Raw genomic sequence first — 21,490 nt, 5'->3', positions numbered from 1 at the left:
CGGGGGCAACCAACATTGTATCTGGTGCCCCCCGGTGGTTGGTCAAATTGGAATACATTCAGTTCACCCCGGAGGGTGCATAGCTCGGATCGGAGAATGTTCCGATCAAACTGGACGGCGCCGTACTCAGTCTTGAGGCTGTCGTACTTCCACTGGAGGATGTTGCGCTCAGTTTGGAGGGTGTTACACACTAACTGGAGGATGTTATGCTTAGACTGGAGGGTGTTGTGCTCAGTCTGGAGAGTGTCGTGCTCGGACCGGAGAGTGTCATGCTCAGACCGGAGAGTGCCATGCTCGGACCGGAGAGTGTTGTGCTCTGACTGAAAAGTGTCATGCTCGGACTGGAGGGTGTCGCACTTGGACTGGAGGGCATCGTACTTGGACTGGAAGGTGTCGCGTTCGGATTGGAAGGTGTCGTGCTTGGGCTGGAGAGTGTCACTCTCGGACTGGAGGGCGTTGTGCTCTGACTGGAGAGTGTTGTACTTGGACCGGAGGATGTTGTGCTCGGACTGCAGAGTGTCATGCTTGGACTGGAGGGCGTTGTGCTCTGACTGGAGAGTGTTGTACTTGGACTGGAGGGCGTTGTGCTCGGACCGGAGAGTGTCATGCTCGGACTGGAGGGCGTCGCACTTGGATTGGAGGGCGTCGTGCTCAGATTGGAAGGCATCGAGTTTGGATTGCAGGGATTCTTTCTCATCAAGTAGACTCTTATTCTCGGCCCTGAGACTCTCTCTCTCAGTCTCAAAAACTTCCCTCTCAGGAATGGTATTGAATAAGGCCCGATAAGCATTAGCTAGGCCCCAAATCATTTGTGCCTCCTGAGATCTGCCTGAGCCACAACATTCCTGCCTCAAATATGCGATCAAACTCTCAGGATTCTTCAAATGTTCAGGAGTGAAGCTCCATGACACTGAAGATGTCTGTCTTTTGAGAATCTCTCCAAAACCTCTCCACACTCCTTGCCACTCAGTATTCTCAGGTTCTGGGGAAGACTTCCTCCAGATGTTATAAATCCAGATACTGAGTGAGATTATTACAATAACTGACAGTAAGTTCAGAGACATTGACACGATTGATGGTGTGGTCAACTGATCATTCAAAAACTGCATAAAGGATGCATAGAAAGAAGGAGGAGCACACTCAAAAACCACCATTTCTGTACAATTAGTTGCATTATTTGCTCCCTCTGGAGCTGTATGCAGATACCAAGTAAGCATTGCTAACCATGATTTCAATCGATTATATATATCTATAGCTCCCAAGATCCAATATGTTCAGAGCATCTCAAAGGAGGAACCAATGGCACGCAGTCCCCTGTAAAACAATTCTACTAGAGAAAACATTTTCTTTTTTTTTTTTTTTTTTTTTTTTCCCCAATAGAGAGTAAAAAAGCAGAGCTCAACAGTTATTTACAAAAACCCCGGAGTATTGGCAGTCCGCCTGGACTTTCAAGGTCAAGCTCGCAGGTGCAGAAACGTAAACCTAAGATAGCTCCTTAACAAGAAAAAAAACTTGTAGCTCTGTTAAAAGCTAAAAGAGCAACAGAAGAAAACACAGAAAAGCAGCAACTCAATTTGCCTGCATTCTCCACCAAAATCTGTCACGGTTTAAACAAAAATCTACCTGCGTCCGTGACAGGGGGGGCCATGGGCCCCGCAGGGGCCCTGGGCCGAAAGGAAAAGTTAATTAGGAAAAGAAAACAGCGGCAACGATCTAAGGAGGCACACTTATTTACTTAATACTATATCGAAATACAGGATAACACAATATAATATAATATAATTGAAATTAAGCTAGCAAATCAAGCAAAATAGGAGAGAGAATGAGTCTCAAAACCGAGAGGCCTACTGTAAATTCTAGGCGAAAAGGCAGACTCCCACAGGCTCTCCTGAACGCCAGAACTCGAAAGACGTCAGTTCAGCCTGCCAGAGAGATAATATAGTGTCCAGGTCCCGTGACTTATCTCTGACCGTGATGCTCTCTGGGAGATGTAGTCTTCTTCTGTAAATTGCAGATCCAGTAAAATTATTCATGCTTTACATGATGTTATGATGTGGAATACTGATAGCAAAATTACAAAATTATTAAACTATGACAGTGTGTGAACAGAAAATTGTATTTTTATGATGGGACAGGAAAGCAAGAAGGTAATACGGAAAGCAAGTAACAAGATGTCTGGCAACAAGGCTACAAAACAAATGGGAAGAATACTGGGAGGAAAGGACAACTGGAAGGAACACAGTTTACTCATAACCTTCATTAAAAGTACTTTGATTTATCCCAAATGTTAACCTAACACAACACTGCTCTGCTTCCACATTGAATGGACAGTTACGCACGTGCTTAATTTTAATGTGGAGTGTTTCTACAGTTCTCTATCAGAAATACCAAAGCTAAAGGTAATACTCAAGTGAAATAAATAATATTCTTCAAAGGAGTGCCCCATCTGGAGTACTGTGTCCAGGTGTGGAGCCCTCAGTACAAAAAGGATATGGAGATTTTGGAAAAGGGTCCAGAGGAGGGCCACAAAGATGATCAGGGGGCTGGAGACACTCCCCTATGAGGACAGGCTGAGGGATTTGGGTTTGTTCAGCCTGGAGAAGAGAAGGTTGGCGGGTGACCTCATTGCAGCCTTTCAGTACCTGAAGGGAACTTACTCCCAGGAGGGGAGTAAACTCTTCGAAAGGGCTGACAATAGCAGGACTAGGGGAAATGGTTTTAAGTTGAAGGAGGGAAGATTTAGGTTGGATGTTAGGGGAAAGTTCTTTACTAGAAGAGTGGTCAGGTCCTGGAACAGGCTGCCCAGTGAGGTTGTGGATGCCCGTCCTTGGAGATGTTCAAGATCGGTTGGATGGGGCCCTGGGCAACCTGATCTAGTAAATGTGTATGTTTGGTGGCCCTGCTAGGCAGGGGGTTGGAACTACATGATCCTTGGAGGTCCCTTCCAACCCGGGTAATTCTGTGATTCTGTGATTCTGTGAGTGTTGTATATGGAAACAGAAAGTACAGCATGTAGGCAGCATTCCCTGGCAGATCAGGACACCCAGCTGCAATTCAGAAATGGCCAACATAAATGCGTCCTGTGTTGTGGACTGCCGGGCCTGACCACACAGACACAAATGTCCCAGTGCTTGGTATGAGCGTGTGTGAAAACAGCTTTGTTAAAATAAGAATCACTCTTTTTTTCTATACAGCCTTGCACTGAGATCTGTTGACTTAACTTGTTTCATTCTCAAGCAAAACCAACTAAGATAGAAAAAAAATGCCTGTCTCGTATGAAAATACTCAAATTTTATCACAGTATGTCTGCTTTGAAGCTCTGCTAATCAAAAATAGTAATTCTGACCAAAAAGCTGAAGCCACGAGAATGTTCTAACATCATTCTCAGAGACCAATCCTTTCTGGCACCAAAGCCAAACAATTCCTGAACAGCAAACACGATATGCAAAGAGGCAGTTTTGCATGACAAAATCACATTAATGCGGAAACAATTTGTCCTCTGTGTAAAAGGGCAATAGATGGTTCTGTGTATAATTAAGATAATGATTTCTTGGCTTCAGAAGCGCTATTAACTAAGCCATTTTAAAAAATCCACTGTAATCATTCTGCAGCTGAAGCATTAACATATTATAATGCTATTTGTGGACATGCACGGTCTTCGGAAAAATGCCTCTCTGAAATTCATTTCTCAATTTATTTAATAAATAATCTAAAATTCAGCCTGCGCAGAGAGCATTCCATGTTTGATACTTGGCTCACACAACATATAAGGTTCAAATGTGCAGTTTTCAGTAAGAGCTGGAATTAAAGTGTGCAATAATCCCTGAGAAATGTCTGGAGCAGCAGCAACTTGTTGATTCCAAAACTTCTGAAGCTTCTTGTAGAAAACTCCTGGAGGGTACAAGCACTTTCCCTCCCTTATTTTTGTGCGGATACTGTAAAGACTCACTTGTCTAAGCACTGAAGATTTCTCATCTTTGGGTTATTCCATAATATCTGACAGACAATTGCCACCTCCTCATGACAACACCTGACGTGTCTCCTGAAGGCTAACTGATGGCTCCACATAACACCAGCATCCACTTTCGTACTCACATCCAGCAGTCTAGCACAGAGGAAACTAAAACTAAAACTAAAACTTGTGGTGTGTTCCTGCATTTTGATCAGGACTTGATGCAACACTATTCAAACAAATCAGAGTACAATACCCAGGGTACCAACTACTGTGGGCAATCAGCCAGCTCAGAACATCTGCCTGTAACTGAACAGATGCTTTGTACTTTGAAAGCATCAATGGAAAGCCAGTGCACCTACACCACTGTCCATTACCCATCAGCTCAGCACCCCACTGCTCCCAGCTCCCTTCTGCATCTGTCTTGTCAAAAGAAACCTTCCCCAGATATTAACTGGAAGAGGAACAAATTTTCTTCATCACCCCTCTGGAAGGAATACTTGTTTGTTATTTGTTTTGCCTACATGACTGAGATTCATTTCAGAATACAAATCCATTTGGATTTTTTTTCTCTGTTTTGTTTCCATTTTGCAGGAAACACACAGGGAGCTTGCAGCATCCTCAAGGGATGGCTGGATGGCTCTGCTCTGCATCCCAGCCTCCAAGTGATGGTCCATTACTACCTCTGAAGGGCAGTGACTATGATGTTAACAAAGCCAAAAAGCCAGCTTGGAGGAATGCAAGCCAAACAAAAGTTATATGAGTAACACAAACAGTAACAAGCTTAATTTTCAGAGCTAAACATAGCAGAGATCAAAACTTCCTATTTTTATCTTGTTTTCTTAAGAAAAATGTCTGTCTCCTGTTGTCCGTTTCTCTCATCTCAAACAACTTTTGACCTCACCAGCAATTTTAGCCAAACTTGGCTGCACAGAGGACTTGGTAACATTAAAGCCTTATGCATTTCATAAGAACGGATGGCTGCAGAATGCAAACATCTGGACAATGCCCCTATCAGGGAAAGGCGATCAAATCTCACCCCCTGTCCTCACCACATGGCTGGAGCTATTTGGCACTGGGCTGCAGGAAGGCACCAAACAGGAGGAGGGCTACAGCATAGAGGTGGGACATAGTCATTGAGTTCATACAGCATCGAGGTGGTAAGAGAGAGGAAGGATAAGAGGAGGCAGTGAGAAAATGGAGATAGGAGGGCAATGAGAAAGGAGCTGGGATGTAATTGTGGAAAGGGAGGGTTTGGGGACATTAATCTGCAGGAAAAAAAAAAAAAAATCATTTGTTTCACTGCTCACAACAGGCCTAAAAAGGAAAAGAGATGAGATTTTTTTCTGCCATTTCCCCACCAGTCGTAAGGACAGATGATCGATGCCTTTTAACTTCTGCTCTGATCATGGTTTGTGCCTCACTTGCACAGCTGCAATCTGCAAAGCATTCTGGGACACAGTTTGCATGAAAAACGTTTCTGCAAAATAATGCTTTAATTGGGTCTGTGCAGAGAGCTCCCTGTGACCCTATGGGGCTCTGTGCTTCTGTCAGGCTCACCACAGTGATCTGAGGGCAGGACGAGCCTCTGAAGTTGTACTTTTTTGCTGCCTGTGCAAACAGCTCAGATGATGAACCAGAAAGACAAGCGTGGGTCAGGGGATGTAAAACAAGGGACAAAGGAGCCATTCTTACCTTATAGATCTTCCCCTCTTCAGTACCAACAAGAAACAAATAGTCTATCGTTTTGTGAAAATCAAATGATGTCCCACAGCCTGTGAAAAAAAAGACAGGAGTCATACAGAAAATTTGTTCACCTGTGCAGCTCCCTGCCCATTATACATGCACACTGCCAAAGTTTCCAAAAGCGACTGATTAGCCAGAAGCTCCTCAAAAATGCTAGAGCCACCCCTTCTTAAAAGCCTTTCCAAGCTGCACCTTTCTCCAGGACCTTCCATATGACGAAACAACATACACAAAGGGGAAAGGGAATTGAAAGAAGGGTGAACAGACTTGGAGTAAAACACACAGTAGGTCAGTGGCAAATTTAGCTCTTGGAGCAGTTGCCCTGTGCTCTACCCACACTGGGTCTCCCCTAAGCTGGCCACAAAGATCGCTTGGTGAGGAGATCCAAAGCCTTGCATAACAACAACCCCTGGATGCCATTTGCTTTCTAAAGCAACAAATGCCTTAAGACTGCCTCTGAGAATTCTGTCTGTACAAAAAATAACTCTGTGATCCAAGAAGAACTGACACAGACCTGTGATTAGCAGTGCCTGCCAGATGGCCTCTAAAGGCAAGGGCACCCAAGGGAGTCTCCATTGTTCTCTTTGGGATCAACTTCAGCCCCCATCAGAGACTGCAGCTTCTGTTTCAGTCTCCTCTCTCAGATATAACTTCAAGGACGTTGCCAGACACAGAACACAGATCAGCATTGCACTCTGCACTCAGTCACTGCTGCTCTTTGGTCCTACCAAGCCCATTATTGTGTCTAGTATCTGTCTTTGATTCCAAACATCTCTAAGGTGACCAAGACTCCAGTTACATCTGGACCTCCAGCAAATCAGTATCCTCTAGCACAATAGAGGGAGTAGCAAATAGTTTACAAAGCCACTTAGCAGGCTCACTTCAGTAAACCCAACAGTAAAGGATGTGATTTGAGAACAAATCTTTTGGCAGTCACACAAGGATTGTTCTTATTTCAAAAGCCCCAAATCAAGCAGCACTGTTACCCATAAATAAAACAAGCATCCATCACAACAGGATGTGATTCCTTGATATCCTCTGGCTTCTGCTCCCCTAACAGATGCAACATCATCCAAGAAACTAAACTCTTGTGGTGGTGAAAGAAAATTTCAGTAAGGTTCTTGAGCAGAAGATGGGATGTCTGCTTAGTGCCAGAGCAATCTGGGTCTGCTGACCATCAGGGAAATGCACAGAAATCATCAGAGGAGGAATCAGAACAAGCAAAGAAGGTCCAGAAGTACATCATTACAGAGAACTTTCTGCAAAGGCAGCTGAAAATAGCTTTATGTCTTAAACGTTAAAAAAATGTAGACCTCAAAGGAATTGCTAAGGTTGTTTCAACCCTGTAATACTGTCAGCATTTTTTAACATTTAAATAGATTGTTAAATATTCAAGGCAAGCCTTAGAAAAATCCATTTCCCAGCAACACTAACAAATAATCCCAGTGCCTCTGGGAGTTCTGCAGTGTTCAGCTTTAGCTGGTCTCTTACAATCTGTGTGGCAATGCAAAACTTTCCACAAACACACATTCAGGAATTACTAGCCTAGAAACATTTCTAAATGCAGAGCAAGTGCCTTCTGCAAACCAAGACCACAGCTTCAAAGCAAGAAGCAGGTACAGTAGGATGATTAGTGGAATCCTCAGGGCTCCCTGTGTAGTCTGGGACTTCCACAGCTGACTCATCTCATCCTATACCAAACACAGGATAGTGTAAGTATAGTAAGGATAAGGGGATTCAACCTAGAGAACTGCAGTCTCTACCTTGCATGGAGGGAGTCTAACACAGTAGCTCAGAATAGGCATTGTGCTTTTAGAGAGCCAAAGCCATACGCGGCACATCACACTGTAGGTTGGGTAAGCTGTGCACTCAGGAGAGGCTGCCTTTCATTTTGATTTGGCCAGTTCAGATCAGCATCTGGTAGGAGGAATACAATTGATTTAATCCTGTACTACAGGTAATTCCCTTGCCATGTCTGCACCGAGATGTCATAGAATCATAGAAACACCAAGGTTGGAAAAGACCTACAAGATCATCCATCCAACTGTCCACCTATCACCAATAGCTCCCACTAAAGCATATCCCTCAACAACAATCTCCAAACATTCCTTGAACACCTCTAGGGTCGGTGACTCCACCACTTCCCTGGGCAGCCTACCCCAACCCCTGACCACTCCTTCAGAGAAGAAGCATTTCCCAACATCCAGCCTGAATCTCCCCTGGTGCAAATTGAGGCCATTCCCTATAGTCCTATTTTTAGAATTAATATTTATCTTATTCTGCAAGTAGAGGCAAGCAGCAAACCTTGACTCAATCAGTGGCCATTGCTACAGACAGCCTTTATCCTACTACATGTTCAAAGCCAGGAGGAGTCACCCTTCTTTTGCTCTTCTCTTCCTCAATATCCCATTCCCAATTTAATTCCCCAGAATGCCTGATAAGAGGTTTTGAGTCAGTGGTTAATCAGCATGGCAAGGACTTGGGCTCCTACCAATTGTTTGCAGCTGCAGACCCTCTGGCCCCTGCGTCGTTGTTCTCTCTGCTGACAGCTTGATGACATCTGTATGAACCAGCTCATTCTGCAGGCAGAGGAGATTCCACATGAATAACAGGCTTTACAGCAACAGCAACAATACAGAGACATTCAGTACTTTCAAATGGCAAATTTTATGAAGGAATTTTAAAAAGCTTTCCAAAAATTGTTTAATGTTTCATGCCCACAGCTGGCAACTTGCTAACATGCTGCTTTACATAAGACCTCCAGGAAACTGATGCTTTGGTGCACTGGTGCTGAGAGCCACTTGTACATCTCACAGGCACAGGCATCTGACCTGGACAACTTTGGGTTTATAGGTCAGTACTTTCAAGTGTAGGGTGACACTGTCAGTGTGAATTGTGACAAGTGAAATTCCTCTACATAGTGGAAGATGGGTATTGTGTACAACAGCTAAAACCCACACTTGGGGTTAATAACAAACCACCTCACCAGGTTTCTCTTCTTACCATCTCCCTGTTGTCCCTAGAGCAGACTCAGGTTCTAACACTCACAGCTTCTCAGACTCTGAGATTCAGCCAACAAGAATATCCAGCAAACAGCTAGAGTGCACCATGTTGTTATCAACAGAGCTCTAAGGAGTGCATCGCAGGGCACAGCACTGCAGTGCAGGGTTTTGTGTGAACATAGGGCAAAAAGGCTCTGTCCCAAAGAGTTTACACTCAAGGTAGGAGGCAGAAGACAGATGAAAATAGACACCATGTGGGTGAGTCTGAGGAAACAAAGAGAGGCCAAAGATTCATCCTTAGATTAGCTCTGGGAATTAAAATACCTCTGCAGATTGGAGTTGGTTGTGAATATAAGAATACCCTGGGGCTAATAAAAAGAACAAAGAACTAAAGATTGAATTAGTGAGAAGTGTGGGCTGAGGACTGGATGTTTTCATGAATCTGCAGATTTCCCACTGGAGCACTGCGAGAACAAAACATAACTTCTTAGCTCACTGAATCAAGCTTTAGTTGGAGATTCTTAAACCCAGAGCAGGACTTGTGTGAAAAAAGAGATTTTGCCTGGAAAAGTCAGTCCCAGGGATTTGCGTTAGGAATGGGTGAGAAGGCCTTCAGAGTATTTATTCAGTACCATTCAGAGGAGACAGTTTTCTAAGACGTTTTAATCATATTTTAAGGGGACATATTGTCAGAAGGTCCAAGAAAGGTCAAAATCCGTAACATAATTAACTTTCTTCTCATTAGCTTGCACTGCTGACTAACCACATACCTTTGCCTACTGATGGGAGTAACTTTTATATGAGACTGCAGCAAGAAGTCTTCTGCAGCCTATGAAGGCTTATCTTCTGTTAGTAACTCTTCTTGCAGCACATGGGATAAAACCAGACAGATTCAGTGGGTATAGGCAGAAATAATATTAAGAAAGAAGTCGTATATGCTGGTATGTGTGTGCAAGAACTGGAAAGAGAAAGCACAAGTTCTTTTGCAGCCTTTCTTTGAAGATGCCTCCCAGCACCTCCACCAGGCCAAGGCCCACACTGTAGGCAGCTTCTGTAGGCTTTTGCCTTCACAAAGGATCTTATATATGCTGTGATCCCCATTGTGCTGCTTTTTATTTATTTATTTATTTAGTACACAGCCTTGCAGTCTGTAAAATGCATCTGTTCCTGGGGCTGTTTACCGACAGAACCATTCACATATTCCTCTGAGTAAACAGACTGTTGACAGCCTGGCCTTCCAGGAATACTGAACAATAATATGCTACTTCTGCTGAACAACTGTAAAGCATTTTGAAAGCATTAGAGAATTAGGTCTTGCAGCTGCCCATTTCCCTTTAGTTGTTGTTACTAATCCCAAGTGGCAAAGGTGGCCCACCTGGACCTATTCAGCAATTCAGCTCCAGGTCACAAAAGAAAGGTGGGTTGTGGCTGCTAGTCAAACCCAGGAGCAATGAGGATCACCCCAAGAAGCAGTGCCAGACTGCATCCCAGCCAAAACATTCCTGCCATCATTCCAACAGCTCTCCTCAAAAGTCACTGCATGAATATAAGGAAGGAGAGCACAGCTTCCAAGCTGCAGAATTTCCACATTCTTCCTCAGTTTTACACCGTCCCAATGACCCAAAACCAAGCCAAGATGACAACACTGACACATGAACATTTCAGAAAGCTCATCCAAAATGATCGTGCCTGTTTTTAACAGAGATGAGAACTACAGCCAAGGCAGCTCAACCATCCTTAGCTAAAATTCGATTACTTTTACCCAATTTTTGAGTGGTGCTTGCCAGTTGTCCAGCTGGAAGTAAGAATTCATTTATTCACTTTGTGCTCTCAGCTTTGTTAGTGTCAAAGTTATCACTGTCTGAAGAAGCTTTACTTCTGGATAGTCCTGTCAAAAAGATTAATTGAGCTCCTTTCATTTATTCTATATTTGCACAGTGGATTTGCAAAACAGAAAATCTCTGCGGTGTCATTAATTATATTCTAAATAAAACTCAGAGATCAGTCTCTTGTAAGACTGGACTTCAAGCAAATCATTCATTCTTCCTTGCTGTGCATAAAGCCATGGATTGTTACAAAGCACCCTTTTTGTTCTATTTCTTGCTTGCTCTTTGGAATTTCTCTTGGAAGAAAGAAACAAGAATGTATGTAAAACTTGTATTTCACCCTGCCTGCTAAGCACATATCAGTTCTGGCAATTTCAGAGGTAACTTCAACTCAATTTCATGCAGGGGTGTAGCCAAGAAGTGCAAGTAGTAAGTAGAAATAACACTGTGCTAACCTGGTCTTAGAAGTCATACCAGGTGACTCTTAACTAGCTACACCAACACGTTCAAGGGACAGGAGAAAAAAACAGCCTTATGATGTGGGAACATAATTAAGCACTGCTGAATCACAGAAACATTGCATAAAGCCCTTCAGAGGGGAGTTGTCAGTAGAACCAATCTGCAGATTCTTAGTTATCCAAGCTGTAGCACTTCTCGGAAGTTTAAAGTAAAAGAGATTTAATCCAGCGTGTCCCACCTCCTGTGTGAAACTGGATCACTCAGTTATGTGACCACAGCCAGTCACTGGGACCCAGGCAATAGGTGTTAACATCCAAGTCACCTTACCTGGCTGTGTTCAGCTCTAAGAGGGTACTACCCAGCGTAAATCCCTTTGGCTTTTCTATACAGGGGATAAAACAGGAGTTGAATGCTGCAGCAGTATTCATCTGTCTCTATCTGGGGAGCTCTGAGCACTCTTTTCAGAAAAGGACTTGGGACACGCTTAGCGGAGGGATTTTTGTAACTAAAGCTGTGTGAATGAATCTGGAGGAGTTTATGAAAGAACCTAATTGTCAATGCCCTCTGCACATTCCTACTGTGTTCATTAGAAGGGGCTCCAAGTCCTGAGGTGAACATGAGACTTAAAAAATAAACATAATGTTAGATATGAAACCCTTCCCATGGCAGCAAGGCCTGAAACTCTCAGAACAGACAAGCTTTGAATGGCTTTGAAAGGTTAAAGAAATGAGTATCTAAGGATATAAAGAAATTTCTTTGCTAGCTGGGAAATAATGGGACAGCTGCTTCAAACTCCCATTCAGTGTAATTTGATTATTTCCCAAGTATAAAAAATAAATAATAGTAATAGTAATTGAACTCTTCAAAGTGTAAAATCAAGTACCCAGTACAGAAAGCACGCGTTAAGACTGAGAGAATTAAATCTAAGGGTTGTTTACGAACATTTCTGCCAATGCATGTACTGCAAAAGAAAAAGTAATCAAAGGAGGGGAACACAAATGAGTTAACAGATTTTCTAGGGTGTAAGCAGGCAGTGTCTTGGCAATGGGAAACCCTCTGCCTGTCCAGTTGTGCATTGTTGTCCCACTGCAAACACAAGCTTTCTCCCTGCTCCATGGCCATAGTATTTCAACTTGATATTCCTTGTACCAGCTGCTCTGGGGAGCTGGGCAGCAGCTACCAGTTCCTGTCTTGCAACCCGAATTACTCTGTACCACTTTGGTCACCCACTTGATCAGTGTTTATGTATTCTCCTTTCCCTTTCTGAATTGCAGTCTGTAAGACAGCATTTTGGGAGCAGGAATTATGAAACTATAGATCAATGCAGATTATTCCACCTTGTCTCTGTATGATCCTCCCGGAACAAGGAAGGTTTCAGAGCAAGGATAAGACTTGAGTTTCAGCATCTGTGAAGCAGAAAAATGTTCTCTCATAATCAAGCCAATGGGATGCTGCAGGTGCACGTAGGATGGTTGGGCCCTGAGCAAGAAGTAGGCTAATTCTGCTCAGTTCAGAGTTTAACACAGTGCTCCACATTCAGCTGAAGGTTGATATCAGCAAGCTGTGATTGAACCAGAAATGTTCACTTCTTTTCAGATCTTGCTCATCATAAATAATACAATTAATACATCATTGAACTTTGGAAAAAAAAGTGGTTATAATTTGGACAGGAAAGAAAATTGCCACTTACTGTTTACCTTAACTAAAGTCCATGACACAATCCGTCCATCCGAGGAGACAGAGAAGAAATTCAAATTGTTGTCCATGTCATCTTTCTGCCACTTCACCTTCAAACAAGCAGATAACCCCAGTTAGTACGGAGCACTCTAAACTAGCAGCAGAGCCACTGGCCCTCAGCAGGGTTCTTTCCCACCCTTCGTAAAGAGCACCCGGTTTCCACCCTGGAGTCCTGATGCTGGCTCACAGTATGTATGAACACATTCCCCATTCCTCACAGGCAATTTCACAAGTGCCCCCACAACTCCCATCTCTCACAGTACCACAGGGAAGCTGCAGATGACATATCACTGCCCTGTGCAAATGAACCCCTTCCCATTTGGCTAATTACTGCAAATACAGCGTTATATGTCTACCCTTCAGCCAGCTCACCTCAAATTAGCTTTCTGTGCCTGTGTGGGACACAGATGAGCCCTTGCAAGCAAAGTGCGACATGGGTCTTTGGGGCACTTTGTTTTAGGGGGATCAAAAGGTCTCCATTAAAACTGAAATCCTCCCTACACCTTCAGAGCATCTGTGTGCCTAGTAAGGAGATTTGCCTTTTGACTGTGACAGCTCAGCAGGAGAGATTAGAACTCAGATAAATGGCTTACAGTTTAGAAGAGACATATCAGTTAGACGAAAAGCATTAAGAACGCTCGATTTTCAGATCTGGAATTCAATCAGACTGAAGGGAAAAGGATGACTTGCCACTGGGCCTGTCAGCATAAACTCCTGTGGGCATCTGTCAGTTCAGGAGAGGGACAAGCACTTCGGCAGGTTCTGCTTTGGTTTTCAAAGGCATATTTGTTCCTGTCCAAGCAGTGCAGCAGACACATTTCCCTGAACATCATCTATGATAAATGGGCACAAGAATCCCAGAGCTTATCAAATACTCAATCTGTGAACAGCTATTTATCTGGTACCTATTCCAGAATGCAAGCAAGCGTTCTCAATACTTTAATTACACAGGATTGGGTATCCTGATGTTACTTCCTTGGAAAAACTGTTAATTCTGTTTTACAAAATTGTTTGTACCGTGAAGTTCTCTGGAGCATGAAAATTCAGCAAGAGACTCACTAAAGAGTAATTAATTCTCTAGTGAACCTGTTTCCTACCTAGAACACACTGTTCTGCAGAAAGAAAAATAAAATGGAAGGGAATGCTCACACAATGACAGTTTCAAGGCCATAATATGTGACCAAAGAGTCTTGAGTAGTTTTGAGCATCCATCCTCACATTGCAGAAATCAAAAGACTCCAAGTGGAACCACTTCTGTTTGACATTAAGTAATGGCATAATCCAGTATTGCTCAGAATAAATGGCTAGTGATGAAAGAACAGGTCCAGTGTAACACACAGAGAACAGTGATTTCCAGTGGTGGCCACTGCACACATTTGTGCTGCATATATCTGTTCCAGGAACATCTCCCCAGTATCATGAGCTGCTGCTGATCATGGTGGCCATGAGCAGCTGCTTCAGATAATGAGGTTGGTGTAGTAAGGAATTTTAATTCAAAGAGAAAAATGCAGGCTTCTGAGGAACTGGTTAACAAACATGTTGGCTTATTTGTCTCATGAAGGGCACAGGAAAAGAGATGTGCTTCAAATCAGAGCCTTTTAAAATGCCACTCTAAACTTGTCCAATAATAAGGTGCACTTATTTGTATGTCTAACTTGACTCTCCTCTAACTCAGGCACTTTCTACTTTCCAAAATATATGGAAAAATCAGTCACACTTCCCAATCTTCCTCTATGGCAAAGTTGCTTAGCTTGAGGTAGGTTTCTGTGGAAAAGAAAAAATCCATTTAAACCTGGAAGCAGTTAACACAAGCAACTTAAATATCTCCTATCAGGAAAGGGTCACAAGTCAAGAAAAGGGGTTCTCCAGAATCTGACATCTGCAGGTTGAACCCGGCAACACCTTGATTTGCACAGGGAAGGGAAATGCAAGAGACACCTCTGTGCTGAAGGCAGCATGGGTCTGAGATTAGGCTTGGAGTTTAAACACTGCACATGCTAAGAGCTGAACTGTCCAGACTTCTCTAAGGGAACAGCCCAAGTCTGACTACTACCAGAGCACACATCCAGGTGCTCCCTAGTGAGCTTTGCTGGAGCTCTGCAGCTGAGTTCCCTGCTCTGCTCTGGCTAAGCACAGTGCAGATGTTTTGCACCCAAACTAGAGCCAAGCAACAGCCTGTTACATCAATGGAAAATGTGCAAATAAAACAGCTGGAGTCCACCTCTAATCACACTGCAGACAGCTCTAGAATCCTCACACAGTGTGTTGAAGAAACCTCATCTGGAGGCATCCAACAGGGCAAGCACTTCAACAACCTTATGGGATTATTACATAATCCAATTCCTTCCAGCATTTCCCAGCCGGAGAGCTTTACTCAGGGTTTGCTCACTCCAAATACCATCTCTCTGACTGTTATCTATGCAGGTTTTCTGTTATCAGTTAAGCGTCACAACTATTTCTCTTCATCTGTTATATGGTGGAGTCAAAAGCAAGTAGGCTGATTCTCTTGGGTACTCTTGCTCCTAAACCTGAAACCATTAACAGCATCTGAGTTAGGCACATAATGTAGGTGGTTTGAACTCAGGCTCTCAGGGGCATCAAGATCTGCCCTCACGTGACTGTCAGCAGCTCTCCATGGCATTAGCCCGAATTTCAGGAAACAGAAATAGGCACTTGATACTTTTAATTTGCTGTCAACACCTCTGATGCCTTAATATTGTTTATGATATTTTTTCTCCTGATCACTGAATTCCACAAACACTTATTAAGGTAATTAGCCTTCATGATACTGCAATCAAATTAGGCATCTGCTTAGAACTGGCCTTTCTCCTGCTCCCAGAGGCCCACAAATGTGGCATGGCCTCCAACCATTAGCAGTATCCGTGCTCTGAGAAGTGGCACATTTGACAAGAAAAGAAGGCGACTGAAATAAGGTTTTCTTTTCTGAAGCATGTGAGAATGATCCCAGGATTTTGGCTGCCTGAGATGGCTTAAAGCAAAAGTTCAATTAGGATATAGTAAAAGCAAAGCATCACACAAGAAAGAAAAGTGTATGTCAACAGTGGAAAGGAGACAGGTAAAGACAGTACTGCAAATGACTGATCCTGATGGGTTCTATAAAATAAAAAATAATACCGTTATCTTTATAGTTATCTTCAGCCTGACTGCTCCTTCAGTACAAAGTCAATTTGTGAAACATTGCTGTGGGGTACCTGTGAGAAAAGCCTATCATTTCTTAAGTTTTATTTCGCAAAGCCTGGTTATTCATAGAGAAATGTAAGATATTCAAAACTACTATTTGTTCACAGAAAAATAAAGGTAAAACGCTGCATGTTCACTGCTACGTACAGCAGGTTAGCAGGGCAATAATCTATCAACTCTTAGCAAGAGAATAATATCATCTTTGTCTATAGCAGCTGGCAGTGGCTCCTGTCCAGCAGAAGATTAGACCATCTATCCAATCTGATTTGAAAACTCCCATGTTTCTAATGTCATTCCTAGAACAGAAATAGTGCTTGATCATTTTTTCCTGGCATGGAGGCTGTTAGTCATTCATGCTGACAAATAAAATTGGTCAAAGCCACCCTGGCCATGAAGCTGACCTGAGCACTTCGCAGACAGCCACAGGCAGGATCTGCCTTCCTTTCTTCTAAGGGGACACACGCTACTGCAAGCACCAGCCCCTTTGGCTGGTTGCTGGCTTGCCAAGACTCAGCTGTGGGGTGCCATATGTGGCACATACACAGTAAACAACAAGCAATTCCTTTCCTTCCTATTAATTATACTCCATGAAGCTCTTAGCCAACACTGGGATGTTGCGCCCTGCTGACTCCTGCACAAGGTGAAGCAAAGGAGTTTGGGTCATTCAAAGTTAAAAAATAGAATAAGGTCTGTCAGAGGTAGGAAGTGGGAATGACACAAGCCTTATGAAACCCTGAGGAGCTGAGTCATACACACACAGATCAGTGAGTGAGCCCCCAGGCTGCTGAAGAAAATCCCTGCCAATGTGACCCAGAGACAAAATCCTTCCTGCACCAACCTGGCAAGCAGTATAGTCCTAAGCAAAACTGTCGTGGCAGCAAAGGGTTTGGGGGAACAAAAGAGGACATCTCTTCTGAGGTGGGGTTGGATACACATGACCACTGGTGGTGGTTCACATTGCTGTTTTCTCCAGCCTCCAAAAACAGGCACTCAACAGCTGCCACCTACACAAGCATCAGGACTTAACTGGCCTTATAGAGGAAATCTCCTTTACCATAAACTCCTTCCAGTTCATGCTCTCTAAGCATTCCAGTTCTTCTCTTTCAGCCCTTCTATGCAGCTGGAAATATACAGTACAGGGCCTCCTCTCTTAGGCACAAGCAAGCAGGATTTACAATCTCCTCTACCTTGTATTCCTGCAAATAAATCAGAATTATGTGCCTCTGTGCAACAGGATGGCATTGCTGACCACTGATGATCCGCTATTACCCCTTCTGGCACCCAGCTGCCTAACTGCTCATTCCCTCGTTTCTATCTGTGCATTTAATTTTCCCTTTCTAAATGCAGTATTTACTCATGTCTTTATTGAATTTCATCACATTGATTTTTGGACCGTTCTTCCAATTATCAAGATGGTTTTGAACATAATCATGTTCTGCAAAGTCCCTGGGCCTCCCAAGAGGGCTTCCTTATTCTTAATCTGAGTTGTTAATGAAAGTATTGATCAAAAGAAGACCAGGGCTGATAGCTGGTGGGTCTCACTTGAAGCATCTTCAGGGTGTGACAGCAAGCCCTGGATACTGCTCTTGGAGCACATGGGCTGAGCCACCTAAACAAACTCTTTACAGAGATTTTATCCAATTCATATTTCTACACAGTGGTAATAAGAATGTCACTGTGGGAGCTTGGATCAAATGCTTTAGTCAAGTCAAGATGGATTGAGATGATAATGTTGACTGCCTTTCCCTTCTTCGTGATGTCCATTTCTCTGAGACAAAAGAAAAAAAGAAATTACAGTAGCTTAACAATTTATTCTGGACAAATCCATGTTGGCTTCTCTGAATTACCTTATTATCTAGACATTTACAAACCACTCTGCCATTTGTCTAAGTGTTTTTCCAGTGACTGAAATTGGTCTGCCTGGTCAATAATTTTCTTGGTCCAAACCTAACATTTTAACCTAGATTTTTTTAAATTCTTCCAGTCCATTGTGACCTCTCCTCCTTTTCATAGCCATGTTTGTCCTACAGGCCAAGCATTTTAGTGCAACTAATGCACTGCTATGTTATAATATACACTTTGCAAGTCACTACGGATGCCTGCAGCATGGGTAAATTGTTCAGATACTGGTTTCTGGTCTGTGGTACCTTGTCCATACCATGTCCCCTCTACATTCAAGAATACAACCTTCAAGAAAATCACATGCAGAAATGTCTTTTGCCAGACACTGGTTCTGTGGCATTGCTGAAAATCTGCTGATGACATTTATTGTTATTTTGGTCAGTTCACACTACAAATACATGAATGTGCCCCCATCCACAGAAAAAAGCAGGACAACACTTCCCTCTGTCCATGCCTCAGGAGTTCTGCCTTTGAGTAGAGGCTTGTATTCAATTAGATTGGAAGCTGCGTATGGGCTTGCACAAAAAATCACTAGTCTCTGCTTAAAATCAAGGATGTATATAGTACAAAGACTTCCTAAAATTCTCACTAATGGTCTAAAATTGCTCTGGCTAATTCTTCAAATACTGCAGGGTATATTTAAGCTGATCCTGATGATGAGCACATACCTGTCTCATCAAAACATTATTCAACTTGCACTTCCCTATTCTGAACTGTGCTTTCACTCCCTTTTTACATTAATCACATTAAACAGTCAGCCTTATACACTTATTTTAAGATTAAACAACATAGCATCAAATAGTGCATTCTTCTCTATACTACTCAGTATTAGCTGAAAGCTGGTTTTAGTAATGAACGTATATTCTTCATTCCTCCAACTTCCAGTACACTTCCCAAATATCATCCTTTCCTTTTTATGACCCTGGATAATTACAGCTCATTTTGTACCTTCATCTCCTTTAATTTTCTTTGTCTTCATGCCACATTTGGTCTGCATACAAGAGACTTCTTCCATTTTATTGCTATCCTATTTTCAGCCTTCCAAAGCAGCCTGCTGCAGGCTGATCTGCAATAAATTGCTCTGTAGGTCACACCTTCTGGAGCCAGGCTGATCTCTCTTGTGTTCTGGTGTGAATACTCCTTGGATTTCGCTACAGCAACCTTTAGTTTGAGCCAGGAAGCAGTTCTCATTTCTTTCCACCATCACAAGAAATGTGTTTCTTGTTGGTTCCTGGCATCCAGAAACACCAGCTCATTACCAGCAGAGAAGAAATCTTTCACAATCTCCTCCTGCTAATAACAAGCTGCCTTTATTTTTTATTTCTCTCCCTGTATCACTCTCCTCCAATGTCCTGGGATCTGCTGTGGTGGAAGTCTCTTCTGACCATCAGCTGACCAAGTATGTTGACTTCTGGTTTTCTTGGAGCGAATAGCTTGTCCCCCCCTTGCTGCTAAGACAAGGTAGCACCTCTATAACAACTTCCCCAAGTATCCTCCATCAAAGCACTGCCAGCTATTCTTCATTTACCGCTTACCAGACTTCCCAGCCTGGCCCCATTCATAGCCCTTGCTGCCTCACTGAGAATCTCTTGCTAGCTATTAAAAGTGAAGCCAAGGCCAGGCACCTGGAGGAAAGCATGCAAGAAACAAGGCTGCTCTCCTGAAACTGGTCACAAGAGACCCTCCAAAATGTCTGACCTAGAAAACACAGGTTACTTCACTCACATGCAAAGTAACTCCAGTGTTAGTCAAAACACAAAAGGACAAAAGGATTCCTTCCCACGGTTAGTTGGGATAAAGGCAAAGAGTGAGCTAAATCCAGATGACTCACCTCAACTTGCAACAAAAATGACAATTTTAATGAGCTGTGATAACGTCATGCAGACTGCTTACTCCATGATATAGGTCAAAGGAGCCCAGTCAATGTTTTTCACCAAGTCTTCATGCAAAAGCTGCTCCTGGGTCCAGAATGTACTTTGACTATATGATATCACTATGCTGGGAGAAGATCTGGCTGTGCCATAGCTTCTTGTGGGTCTAAGCTTCCTGCTTGATGTAAATACACCAGGCAGGAAGGAAGCAGCCATGGTCGGCTCCAGCCAGTCTCTAAGTGAAGAAGATCTGAACAATGAGGCGGCCAGCTTGCCCATCTTGGAGCCGAAGTGTCTGGGTACAGCATAATGAGCTCCTGCCCCAAGGTGCTCACTTGGCCAAAGGGATCACTGGGCTGTATCGAGGCTTTTTACCATTCTTGACTATTACACTGGGAACCCGACAGCATTTCTGCTGTGGTACATTGAGAAAGAATGTGACAAAATAATAGGTTTCGTCAACATTACCTCAAAATACATTAGCACTTGATTTTGTTCTCAAAAGACTTGCAGTAAAAACATCATCCCCATCCCTGATCTCTAGACATGGTACTGGTAAAAGCAGAGCAGATGGGTGAATCCAGGTGCAATTAAAGAGGAACAGCTGCTCCCAAGAGGAAGAATCATGTCTGCTGAATGGGGAAAGTTGGGCTGCCTCTTTCAGGCTGAAGAGTCTTTGCATACCCAGAAACCTCAAGAAGAAAGCAACTGTCAAGAGTGCAGTGCCACTAATAATACCTTTCTACTACTGCCTGAGATGTCTGTGTGGGGAAGAAGCTGGAGACTCTTTCACAAGGGATGTGACTTTCTGGGCCAGGAGACCGGTGCCTGCCAGGAGCCTGTATCAGATATCCCAGGAATATCCATCTGAGCCTCTAACTCTAAGACCATGTTTGTCATTTACAAAGATTAAGGCAGGTGCCACCAAGAGCCACAAATAAAGCCCTCCTTCTGTCACTGCCATACAAAAATATATTGTGACTAGATACTTAACAAAATGATCTTTAAGCAGCACAGCTGGAATGCGAAGACAGATATACCCAGCTGAGCAAGACCAGATGATATTCACCCTAAGGTGCTCAAGCAGCAGGTGAAACAATCTCTAAATCATACATAATTATCTATGGAAGCTAGGAGAGGTCCTGGAGGATAGGAACAAGGCAAAAATGTCCCCAGAAACCCCCAAACAAAAGCTAGCATGAAAGATTATGTTAAAAGACCGTGGACCTGTAAGCCTACCTCAGAACCTTGAGAGCTGGAACAAAGTATTAAGTCATCAGTATGCATCTATTGTCCAAGAAGATAGGGAGCAGTGAGTATGGGCTTGGCAAGGAAAGATCTTTTCAAACAAAATTGATTACCTTCTCTGACAGGGTAATGGGTCTACAGGATTAGAGGAAAGGAGCAGATGTGATTTACCTTTAATTTAGTAAGGCTTTTGGCATACTCCTTGCAATGTTTTAGAAGCAAGCTAAGAAAATTAAGTCTAGATGTAATTACAGTGAAGTGGATGAGTGATTGAAAAAATGAATCTGCAAGAGTAATGACCAGTGACTTCCTGACCAGTTGAGAACAACAGTAGATGGTTCCCACAAGGGACCATCCCAGGTCTTGTTCTATTCAATATTTTCATTAGTAAGTTGCATAATGGATGGCAAAATACACGAGACAAAGGTTTCTGTTATTATTATCAGAACTCAAAGATAACTTGACAAATTGGAGACTCAGTCTGAAAACAATAAGACTAAATTTGATAAAGACAAGTACGGAGGTACACAGGAAGAAGAAAGCACA

At 43.1% G+C, this 21,490-nt stretch overlaps 1 protein-coding gene across 2 annotated transcripts in view; it reads right to left on the bottom strand.

The window, feature by feature from the left end:
* The window catches only part of DNAI1 (dynein axonemal intermediate chain 1), a 135,807-nt gene that overhangs the window by 42,524 nt on the left and 71,793 nt on the right, over nt 1-21,490 (bottom strand). For both annotated transcript variants that reach the window (XM_015848293.2, XM_015848294.2), the window contains 3 exons: nt 12,683-12,772; nt 8,190-8,277; nt 5,648-5,727 (listed from right to left, as the gene is read on the bottom strand). In XM_015848293.2, the coding sequence (XP_015703779.1) occupies nt 5,648-5,727; nt 8,190-8,277; nt 12,683-12,772 (258 nt within the window). The remainder of the gene's footprint in view (nt 1-5,647; nt 5,728-8,189; nt 8,278-12,682; nt 12,773-21,490) is intronic.

The sequence above is a fragment of the Coturnix japonica genome, chromosome Z (assembly GCF_001577835.2).
Source record: "Coturnix japonica isolate 7356 chromosome Z, Coturnix japonica 2.1, whole genome shotgun sequence".
NCBI lineage: Eukaryota > Metazoa > Chordata > Aves > Galliformes > Phasianidae > Coturnix > Coturnix japonica.
Note: the sequence above shows the minus strand (reverse complement) of the source record. Positions and strands in the feature narration are given on the sequence as shown.